The sequence below is a fragment of the Gavialis gangeticus genome, unplaced genomic scaffold (assembly GCF_001723915.1).
Source record: "Gavialis gangeticus isolate Ggan-Ray unplaced genomic scaffold, GavGan_comp1, whole genome shotgun sequence".
Classification (NCBI taxonomy): domain Eukaryota; kingdom Metazoa; phylum Chordata; order Crocodylia; family Gavialidae; genus Gavialis; species Gavialis gangeticus.
The window spans coordinates 153,821,627-153,833,859 of NW_017729032.1; the positions used below are offsets into that span (position 1 = coordinate 153,821,627).

The 12,233-nt window shown below is 40.8% G+C and overlaps 1 protein-coding gene across 2 annotated transcripts in view; it reads left to right on the forward strand.

Annotated features, from left to right (window-relative positions):
* Positions 1–9,570, forward strand: part of VWA3B (von Willebrand factor A domain containing 3B) — a 160,489-nt gene extending 150,919 nt beyond the window's left edge. The window contains exons 28-29 of one of the 2 annotated variants that reach the window (XM_019525170.1): positions 4,054–4,292; positions 9,326–9,570. In XM_019525170.1, the coding sequence (XP_019380715.1) occupies positions 4,054–4,292; positions 9,326–9,504 (418 nt within the window). In that variant the 3' untranslated portion in view covers positions 9,505–9,570. Of the gene's footprint in view, positions 1–4,053; positions 4,293–9,214 lie in introns of both variants that reach the window. The other variant, XM_019525169.1, reaches the window with a different exon arrangement.
* The last annotated feature ends 2,663 nt before the right edge of the window (positions 9,571–12,233 follow it).

Here is a 12,233-nt window from a genome sequence, read left to right on the forward strand (position 1 = left end):
TTTTTTTTTTTTTTTTTTTTTTTACCCCTGTATATCCACCATGCTGCTCCCTTGCAGCATGGAGAACAGCTGAATGTGCAGTATGTGATGCTTGTCCTGCCATGTCTTCTTTTTTTAGGGAACAGGGCCATCCATCAAGGGTTCAATTTTTTTTTTTTTCAAATTACTGGGGGCTGGTGCTGGGCAAAAAGCTGCATGTGACTGTGGCCCCAGTGTTTGCAATAGTTACCTATTGAGTCAGGGGAAGATGGTGGGGCCAAAATGGCTTCTTTTGTTAATTTTGGGGCAGCCGAGACCGTTGAGGCCAAAACATGAACAAGCCAGCAGCCCTGGAGGCTTTTGTTGTGTCTCTGGGGCTGTGAATGATGTGGGCAAGGAAGAGGGGAACGTTTATGGCTGGCTCTGGCGTGTACTTTCAGGACATGGGCGTCCATCAAGGGTTTGAATTTTTTTATTTGTTATTAGTGTGGGCTGGTGTGGGGCAAACAGCTGCATGTGATTGTGGTCCCAGTGTTTGCAGCACTGTGGAAAGGCAGGGGGTCTGTCTTGGCCCTGTTGCTTAGGAGTTTGCGTGCTGTATATTGAGCAAGGAGGTTATAAATACAAGCCTAGGTAGGGCCACCGGGCCCCCGCTGCAGAGGGTTATCCCAGAATTTTTTTTTTCACCATGATGCGTGGAAGCTGCCACTGGCCCTAGGACTAATGGGAGAAGTGGCAGGGCTCCAGGGTGTAAAGGTGTGGGCCTCAATGTGGCATGCCAAACCCCTTTGGTTTCCCTTTGGGGTTTGGCATGCCACGCCGAGGCCGAGACTTAGACCAGTTCTGCACTCAGACAACTCAGAGTGTCTCTGAGGAAGGGGAAGATGGTGGGGCCAAAATTGCTTTTTTGGGGGGGGTGGGGTGGGGGAGGGCAGCAGCTGAGACAGTTGAGGTGCAAGCATGAAGAAACCAGCAGCCTTGGAGGCTTTTGCTGCATCTCCGGGGCTGTGCATGATGGAGGTAGGGAAGAGGGAGATGTTTGTGGCTGGCTCTGGCACGTTATTTCAGGGCACAGGGCATATCATGTCAAGGGTTTGAATTTTTTTTTTTTTTTTTTTTTTTAGTGTGGGCTGGTGTTGGGAAAGAGCTGCATGTGATTGTGGTCCTGGTGTTTGCAGCGCTACAGAAAGGCAGTGGGGCTGTCTGGACTCTGTAGCTTAGGAGTTTGAATGCTGTGTACTCAGCCAAGAGTTTACAAATTCAAGGTTCGGCATGCCATGCCAAGGCCCACATTTAGGCCCATTCGGCACTCGGAGTGGCTCTGACGAAGGGGAAGATGGTGGGGCCAAAACGGCATTTTTTATTTTTTTATTTTTTTTTAAATTTTGGGGCAGCTGAGACAGAGGCCCAAGCAGGATGGAGAGACCAACTCTTTGGGGTTTGGCATGCCACACCGAGGCCTGCACTTCTGCATCCTGGAGCCTTGCCACTACTCCAACTCGTTGTGGGGCCCATGGCAACTTGCATGTGTCGTGGTGGGAAAAAAAAAAATTGGCTAGCCCCAGGGCAGGGGCAAGTACAGAGGTGACACCTGGCCTGGAACTCACAACCTGGTGATCCAAAACACAGAAACCACACCACAACATGAAGCATCTGGCACAAGCCCAGGTCTCTGCCAAGACCCGTTCTACCAGATGACCACAGTAACATACAAAGGTTTTTCCACCAACACTCCACACAACCCCCCCCCCCAAAAACAAAACAAAACAAAAGAAAAATTTAAAACCTTGACTGATGGCCCTGTGCCATGGAAGAGGAGGCCACGGGCAGCGACAAATATCTGTCATTTCCCTGCTAGCATCAGGCACAGCCCAAGAGACGCAACAAAAGCCTCTGCGGGTACTGGCTTGAATGTGCTCGGGCCACAGCCTTCCTGGTTGCCCTAAAATTCAAAATGAAGAAAAGAGGCCATTTTTGCTTGGCCAACTTCCCCTTCCTGCCAGCATTATGGAAGGGCAGGTGGTGTGTCTTCCTCCTGGGGCTTAGGGACTTGTCTGCGGTGTGTCTAGCCGGAAAGTTTTAAGTTCAAGCCTGGTTGGGCTGCAAAGGGACGTCCCAGCATTTTTTTTTTCACCACGAGACATGGAAGTTTCCATCCGCACCAGGACCAATTGGAGAAGTGGCAGGGCTTGTGAGAGGTAAGGCGTGGGCCCATTCTTTACTCAGAGCACTCAGAGTGTCTCTGAGGAAGGGTATGTTGGTGGGGCTAAAATGGGGGGGTGGGATTTGAAATGTTGGGGCAGCAGAGACAGTTGAGTCCCAAGGACGAAGAAACCAACAGCCCTGGGGCTTTTGTTGTGTTTCTGGTGCTGTGCATGATGCAGGCAGGCTAGAGGGGGATGTCTGTGGCTTCCTGTGGCTTATTTTTTGAATAAGCAAGCCATAGAGGTTGAATCCTACCTAGATATTGTGGATTATTATATTTTTGTTTTTCAGCTTTTTGGAGAATTTAGGTTTGTAAGGTTTTACCACATGGCGTCTGATAAGCACAATTTACTGACTCAAAATATTCCGCTGTTGCATATATGTCTTCATTTACTGTACTTTCTAGCTTTCCGTTAAGACATTACATTGAATAATTTTCTCATAGAAGAGTAACAACTCTCTCAAATTATTTTATATTTCACTTTCAAACATTTTTATACTTTTCGTGTCCCATTTTGGGCATTGACTGAATTAATTTCCTGACTGAACCATAAAGATTCAGAACTATCCATTACATTATAGTAGTTACTTTTTAAGAAATCTAATATGTAGGGTCCATATACATATGAAGGGAGGCTGCTCTGATGCGCTGTATTTACGGTGCATTGGAGCAGACTTGATTATTTATCAAGCCTTCTGGAGCCTGGTAATTACTTTGCTCCAGCAGACTCCAGCCTCATATGTATCAGTGTCCTTGCACTAAAAAATGTCAGCTGCACATTTTGAACTAAAGTGCACCATTTTTTAGTGCGGGTGTGCTGATACATGTGTTGCCCTGAGCACTTTTAGTAAGCACCGCTCTTGGTGCTGTAGTTATTGAAGTGCCCTTCCCTACCTCCCAGAGCATGTCTACAAACACCCATAGTGTCTAATGACAATTTCTCTACTTGTGAGAAACTATGCATTTAAAATCATTAAGCTGTAGTATGTCATTAGATACACATTAATTGGTGCTAATGCTAGCAGTGCTATTTGCATTATTCAAATAAAGATTGTGTCTGATTTTCATTATACCTCAGATTTTTTTCAGAGACTGTTGTCAACCATGACAGTGTGTTTATAGCTGAAACTTGTCATGTGAAGCATTATAGAAAGAATCATGTGAAAATGCTGAACTTCAGTGGTATTCCTCTCTATAAGCAAACATCACATCATATGAGTTTAACAAACACACATTGCTGGCCAATCTAAATGTAATTTAATGCAAAGAAACAAAAGTTTGATGATGATGGTAATATCACAGAAGCATCTAGAGGCCCCAGACAAGATTTGAACCAAATAGGTACCAAGTGAGAATTTTACACCTTCAAGGATCTGGACCCAAATGCAGCGAGAGGAGGAGTTTTTGCTTTTATACTGTTTGAAGTACCCCTTTGGTTATTTTTAGGTTATCCAAGGACTGTCTATGGCATGACGAGTATTCTCAGCTGGGAATTATTTTACAATATGATATTCTCAGGAATACTGCCTAGGGACCAGACAGTCTTTGTTAGCGACAGAGTGAACTAGGGCAGATAGATGAGTGAGAGGTATCATTGCCTAACAAATATAGACTCCACTGGTTCTGATATGGTTTGGCCTGTAGTTTGCTTTATGTTACTTTCTACAACTCAAGTTGAGTCGTAGTACTTACAACCTATAGAATTTTGATAAGTGGTCAGTCAGTGTGAAGAGTCCTCCTTGTATCAGCCTAGAGAGGCATGGGGACAAGTGGTGTACAATTTGTTAATCTGCTAATAAGTTAGAAAGCTTTGAAGTGCCAAAAGATATGCCCAGTCTTCATTAGTGTGTATCTTTGTCCAATTTTAGTCCAAACAAACAAATTGTGAAGCCCATTCATCAGTCATCACTGGAAGAAGAAGAACAAGAAAAGAAAAGAAGTGTAAGAGAAGATGGAGGGAAAAAGGAAAAAAAAGGGACAACGGAGAGCAGAAGGAATCCAAGAGAGAAGATGTCAGACTCGGAGGAGCTTTTATTTATTCCCAGAAGGAGGGAAGTAAAAGGCAAAGGAAGGCATTCACTGCCTCGTGACAAAGTTGGAATTGAAGGTAAAATCAATTGGGGAAACAATTGATTTGGTTAAATTAGAAAATCATGTATATTGGAAACCAAATGGATTGCTTAAGTCCTTTACAGTATCCCATTGCCCTGCCAGGAACAGTGACTCTGGCAGTCGCTTTTGGAAATCTGCCCAGCTTCCATTATTTATGTTTGAAACAGTGCTCCTCATAAGTTAGTACAGGCATGCTCATTTTTCTGGACATACCTTCAGTGCATGGACATGAGGATTTTATCTGTTTATGCTAGTTATATTCCTGAGGCATAGATATCTTAAGGTGATATCTTTTATTGGACCAACTATGTATTGGTCGATAGACAAGCTTTTGAATATAAGACATTCTTTGTCAGGTCTCCTTGACAAAGAATGGCTTGCATTTGAAAACTTGTCTAACTTCATCTCAGCTACATAATTGGTCCAATAAAAGATATCACTTTAACAAATGCTTGCCTCTTGCATAATTTCTGGGCCATAATGTCTACAAAATAGCTTTTACACTACAGTTATACCCTTACATTGGTTTAAAAGAAATCTTGACATCCTTATTGTTTGCCTACACTCTTCTTAATAATTGTGGATTATGTTTACTCAATCATCCTTAGTTACTGGTATCTTCAATATATATAGCTCTTCTAATCTTTCCTCATTAGTCTTTACTCGTCTTTTTCTGGGCTTCTGTAGCTGAATTCCATCTGTGTGGCACTGAAGTGCCAGTATGCTAGGAACGGTCTCATCAGATTTACACAGGGCTTGAAACTGAGAGGGTTTGAGTTCCTCTTGTAACAATTTGACAGGCCTTAATTTAGACTGATATCAGATAACATTGAAGCTGTTTGCAGCCTCACAAGAAGGCTCAGCAACTTCAGCTTCCAGAGAAAGCCTCACTTCTTTGAACTGAGGTAGAATGCTGCACATTACAAGCCCCCATTGGCCTTTGCTGCTATCAGGCACATTAAAAATGGAACTAATTTGCCATCAGTTTTACCTTTGGATCCTGTTGTATCCTGCTTAGTAAAAAGAGGAAATAAAGGAAGACATGTCAAATCCCCCAGTTTAGACAGGGGAGTTCGCTTACTTCCTGGCTTGACTCTCCTAGTCCTCATATGCTGTGAGATGTATCGGGACCACAGGTTGCTGTTGCAGGGCTGCCTAGACCTCTTACTTTCTTCATGGCAGCATAGTCTCCTCCTGAGCTGTTTCAGTGGGCAGCTACCTCACAACTCCTCAGCACAGGGCATTCCAATATGCAGAAGATGAATGAACTTGAGATTCAGCTGATGTAATCAGTGTCTGCTGTTACTAATTGCCTGCAGGGTAAAAGAAGGATGAAACTGAGGAGAGTGGCCATGACTTTGACTGCCCAGCCTTGCTCGAACCAGATCTGTAAGCCCTGGTCATATGGGAATCCTACAAAGGAGGTTCTTCAAGCTGCTGTTGAGTGGAACATGGTGCAGAGTGGCTTCTTTTTGCTTTTCACAGACCTTATCTCTCTTCCTTTTTATTTATTTTTCTTTGCATACTCATCTATGTCTCAGCATGGAGTGGAAATAGGAGGATCTTGGTCCACAAACAGTTAACAAAAATGTCTAATTAGACTGGACCTTTCACTGGTCCCTGCAGGTTTTCATTCAATACATTCCCTGTCTTCCTATAAAGCAGCATAGCACTACCCTTTGTTTGCTATAGTTTAATCAGTTTTCAAACCATATGATGTGTTTATAGCCATGAAACCCATATCAAACATGGTACTAAAACCCAGGCATACTTTCCATGTATTTTATTTCTTTGATCCACTGTCTTTATAACTCTATCAAGACACTGGCATGATTTTTTTTGCCAGGGGACAGATCCTGATTTAGTGTAAATTAATGGTTTACACTAGCTGATGGCATGATCCTATATGGCCCCTTACTGCGGCCCCAGTTTTGGAACCCTTACTTGTATTGGTGAGCACTTTGTCACACAAGTAGTCCTATGTAAATCAGAATTATTGCTTGCAGGATGAGTACACATTAGCTATGAGTGAGGGTCATAAAACTGTTCTGTAAATTATTCCATTTTCCCATTAATTTCTACAGACCAAATGTGAGGACATTTAGGCAGCTAAACATGCAGATAGGCCCCTAGTGGAAATTTCATGTGTCTGAGCAGATTAGGCATTTAAGTCGCAAGTCAGATGTCTAACCTATGCAAGTGCTTTTTAAAATCTTACTAGAAAATCTCACTTCTTCTTTATTAGGCACTTAAACATCTTTAATATCTACCCATCAGACAACAGGCATGCAGACTCCTTGATTCATATATTCAAATCGTCAATGTGCCTCTTTCCTTGCTGTTCATCATTGGTTATTTTTCAAAATCTTCACTATTTCTTAATTGTTGTTGAAGGTAGATTTTTGAGAGAGTTCATCATATCAATATCAGAGAAATTTCAGAATGCTGGCAAAGTCATTTAATAGTTAAAAACTAGCAATTTGTAATAGGCTATACATATTCAACAGCAATTAGATAATGCTTACATTTTCCAGATTTCTGAAGGCAGTCTGTTGCATTGGGAGCTGAGTTATTTAAAAGATTTGTAGTTCTTTCACATATTTCAACTTTAATAGTTTCTAATACCTGAAAAATTAGTTGTCTTTTTACTTACAAAAACAAGTTACTTGACAGTCCTGATTGTTTGCCTCTAGTGAAGCTAGTGCATAATTATATGTGATACTTCACCATCCTGCTCATGCTTTTTCAGGGTGAGAGAAACATTTGAAACAATTACAAAAAATCCTTTTTATCTTTTGTTAAGTTACTTGCCCTCAGATATCCTGCTTTGCTTGCTCGTTTATATGGAACGTAAAACTTCTTTATTCGGATTTGCTTATATCAGCAGTTCATACGTTAATTTCATGCATGCGTTTCATCATTCCATAGATTTTAATGTGATTACTTGGGTAAGTAAGTGCTCTACCATATGAATGAGAGTGAGATAACAGAGATCTTATTTCTTCAGCTAGCAGGCACATTTATTCAACTGGAAGAATCTATACATGGACTATTAATGAAGCCTAATATATCTATTACTTGTGGGTATGTAGAAATGTAAGAGACATGTATTACAGGATTATGAAATATGTGTTGGCAAATGCACTCTTAGCAAAAATATTCTTGACTGTTATCAGGATGCGTGTAATCAGTAGCCCATTTCTGTTGTTCTTATTCAGGATAATGACCGTTAACTTGAAGAATAAGGATTGCATGACTGATGTCCTTATTCATGCTCTGTCTTGATCTGAAGTACTTCTCTTGCTCCCATGTGTGCCAAAACCTATATCTATCTATCTATCTATCTATATCAGATAATATATTTGTCTTAATACATGCTCCTATCATTCCTTTTTTTATTTAGTCATGTATGTTCATACAGTACAGTGAAATAGTAGCAAAACTCCTATTCGTTTCAGTTAGGCCATTATTTCATCCTTCCTGAGACAAGTCCACTAAAACTATTTAATAATACATGAAGGTGTACTAATGTTTAATTGCACATTTTGAAAAAAAGAATTCAAGTAACATGCAGCTATTCATATGTGTTTGTTTTTTAGAAAAAATGTTTTTTCTCTTGTCTTTCCACTGCCTTTTCTCTTTCCTACTTATTGCCCAATAATATCTAGAATTGTTTGTTCATGTGATACAATTTTCTTGTTAAATAACTCAAACAGTGACCTTGTTAGTCATCCACAGCAAGGGACAAATAAATAAGAAAAGGCTTGTAAGCAAGATATACATAGATGCATTTTGAATGCAATTATATAATGTTGTAGATGAGGTATAGGTGAATTACAGACAAGCAGAGAAAAATCCTTCGTTTTTTTGGTTTGTAATAAGGCATGATTTTGGAGTATGGTAACAATTATTGTAGCTGCCTATTTTAACTAGGTAGGAAACCTTTGGAAATGATAATTGTTTTTTCCCCCGTTCCATTGCAAATCCAGCTGATTAAAGTATGCAAGCCACACACTTGAGAATGCAGCTGTGACAACTGGCAAGGATCATGCATGGACTTATTTTTCCCCCATTGGGTGTTCAGATTTCCTGGGATCTATTTGTTTCTCTTATTCTCCAAATATCTCATTCAACCTTTGGAGGATGCCATCATAATAAAGCAGAGTGCTCCCATCTGTTGGTCATGGCTTGTTTAATAAGCAGTTGATGTCAATTTAGATATGCTTGCACCCATCACTTAGTGCAGCTGTGTGTAGTTAAAGGCATCAAGAGAGGCCTCTAGATTTGGATTTTGTGTATAGGATACTGGCATGTTACAACTTGCTCAAAAATACAACTTGCTCAACTTGTCTTCCAGCTTGAGCTTTCTGTTCATCAGAAAAATATGTTATACTGATAGTCATCCATTTTCCCATAGAGTGAAAAGAGATTTGCAATGGAAGGAAGCAGAGAGTTGCTAAAGCAAATGGTATTTTTAGTCAATCTCATTTCTGTCCAGATTCTAATAGTGAGAGGCAAGTGGCTTTTTACAATTCTTGGAGAAGAAACCTGGTCACTTGATTGTATTTGTGAAGCTCCAGTGTCACGTCATTATTGCACTGTTATTCATAGCAACCCCATCAAGCTACAAATATGGAAAATAATAGTACTTTAAAAGCAAGATATAGGTTAAAAGCACTGTGCCTAGACATGGGTGGGAGCAGGAAGCAGTGTTGAGGCCCCACTACATAGTCTTATCTTATCACAGTTCTGAAATCAATTGGTTCATCTGCTTCTGTGATAATGTTGCAATAGTACAGGTTATAGGGCTTTTTTGGTTATGGTTTTATCTATTCTTCTGATATCTCTCAGAAATGGAAAGTCACATTTTGTCTCACTAAAATAGTCCATACTCTCCTCAAACTTCTCCAATGCCAGAATCTGCTTGCTTCTTTTTATCAACACAAGGCTCATCGGCATCTGGAACTCTGCTGTCTCCAAGTACCTCAGCTCACAGCTCATCAAAGGATCTTTGTTGGTCTCACACAGTTACTGTGGATTCAAAGAGTGCCTCAGAACCTGTTGATGACAACATCAGCCTTATCTCAACTGCTGAGAGGCTGGAAGAGTTGGCAGGGCAGTTTCAGCAGCACTACATAGATCAAATAAAACATCATCAGGTGTGCCTGACAGAGGAGACTGTGAGGAATGGAACAGGTTATGGGTAAGAGAGAAATGTGGTACCTGGAAAAGATTATCACATAAACAGAAAATAAATTGGTTTTACAGAATTATCTTAGTTTTATGGTTTTACAGAATTATTTTGGATGGATGGAAGGGAAACTTTTATGTGGGCTTGGCTTGAAGGTTAAGTGAAACATACCAAGACTAGAAAGTGAATAGTGTACAGAATCTGATAATGGTGTTTTCTACATGACCTGGATGCACCTGGTATTAGTTCCCGAAACTGTGCAGAATTGCTGAGCAATATAGTAGATGATGTTCAGCATCAATAATAATTTGAAAGCCAACTGTTGTTCCTTGCCTTCAGAATTTATTTTGAAGACATGGAGAAGGTCTGCATTTTATCCCTGGATTTATGACATGTTATGTTCAGTGGTATCAAACTGTTAAGAGAGCTCTGAAGTTACACTTGACCCAAATAACTGATGTTTTCTGAACATTTGAAGTAGAAGTAATGGATGACATTTTCAAATTTGAGTAGCACCCAAATCCATATTTAGATGTCTAAATAAAAATGTAGCTGGTTTTAGAAGAATGTAAGCACCCGCAAGTCCCACGGAGTCCATAAGAATTGTAACATACTGAAAATCAAGAATTTGACCTCCTATTTCTGAAAAAAATCAAAATCTGTCCATCTATACTTACTTGGTATCCAGTGGTAGGAGGTCATCTAGTTTCTTCATTTTATTACAATCACAGAATCATAGAAAAGTAAGGATGGAAGGAACCTCAGGAGGTCATTTAGTCCAAACTCCTGTTCAACACAGTATTATCGCTATCTAAACCATTTTATGCAAATAACCTATTCTTCAAACCACACTAACAACCCTCTTACACAACTACAAGGCACAATGCCCAGGAACACCAAGAACACCCTAACTTGCAGGCAGAATAGGGAGATGAGGGCACTGCTAATCAAATGTAGTACCTGAATTGCATTTAGCTGTAACTAGCAATTGAAAAAATGAAATCAATAATAAAGACATTTACTATTGCAATATCATTTAGAAAAATATACTTAGAGTTAAATGTCCAGTAGCTTATTTATGGTAGTTGTAAGGGGATTGAGAACTGTGGGTACATTTTATATGTCCCTCCATGGCATAGTTGTTACTGCACTGTCATTTAGTACTTGCTTTAGGAAGTATTAAATGATGACACAGTAACAGCCTTGACTGCACCATTCTGGTGGCGCATGGTTATTTTTAGCAGCTGCGTAGTTGTAGTGACGCACTATAGTATGGTAGCTTGTCAGTATGGTGATGTAGCCTCATCATAGTTTGTGCCTACCAATGCTATGTTGCTGCAGTGACAAGCTACGTTGCCATAGTGCATCACTGCGGCAATGTAGCGTCACATGTAGATGCGCCATGTGAGTCATAGCTTTGAAAAAGAAAATCATTGTGGCTATGACTTGAGTTAACGTCTAGGGACCAATAGACAAGTTCAATGCATTGGTCTAATCTGAATCATTCTGAATTGAGTGTACCTCGGACCAGGCCTATCTTAGACCATGTGTACCACTTTTATACCAGTCTACATGCACCAAATTTCTGTACACTTATGGGCTTAGACTGATGTACGTTTACTTAGACCGGTCTAAGTGCAGTGTCTGTACGTGACCTAGAAGATTGATTTTTAAAGTACTGTAAACTTGGATACATTGTTTAGTTGACATGGACAGCTTTACGTTAGACCCTGAAAAGAATAAATAATATTTCCCACACAAAATGTAAGCTTACCTTGCAAGATGTATTGCCTTAGTAAATTATTAAATATTGCAAGACCTAGGGACATTTCTGCAGAGATCAGCAATGAAGTTGGTGTCAATTTAAAGAAATAAGATAAATAATGTCTTGCTGCTATCCACTCTATTGCCGTCACTCCAAAATTTGGAAATGGAATGAATAAGATACTGTTTTCAAAACCTTAAGGAAACAGTTTGGAAGGGTATCCTTTTCAGAGAATATGGAAGAACTGGCATATAGGAATGATACTCAGTATAACTCTGGATTAAATGAAGACTAGAAGGAGCTAGTAAAACAAGACTTTAAGTTTGAATGAAGGGCAAACAATGGGGAAGGAATAAAGCTTGCTTAAAAGGGCTTTTCAAGATAAAGCAGCACAGGCTCAGAAGAAATCCAGTCACAAAGTTCCCTGTGGAACCAAAATGGGCCATATTGAAAAGTGCCAGCTACTCTGTTCTCTTCCCAGGCTCATCAGCATAGATACAGCCTGCTTTTCCATCACACACATTCTGACAGTATAATTTTGACCAAGTAGACCTGTGCAATTCATGGGGCGCATCCACATATACAAGCAGCTCATGTTTGCAGCAGCTCAAATGGAAGCAAATTTGAGCCGGGGCTTTTTCCCTCAATGCACATGCTTGGACATACACTTTGATGTGGGGCAAATTGTGCTACTTGGGGCAAAATAGCTCTGCCTGGCTCCTCCTGGATCTGCGGCCAGGGGGAGCTAGAGCCCAGGGCCAGCACCTGTGCTGTCCCCAGCAGTATAAAAAGCTGCCCTGTCCTGGCCCCATTCATACAAAAAACTGCCCTGGCAAGTAGCTCAGGGCTACTCACTCTCAGGAGCTTCTGGGGCCCAGCCAGTTGGTACCTGGGGACACTGTCCCTTGTGCCTGCTCGGCTGCTGGAGCAGCCCTGAGAGTTCCCTGCACCCTTTACCCACAGCAGCAGTCTGGCAGTGG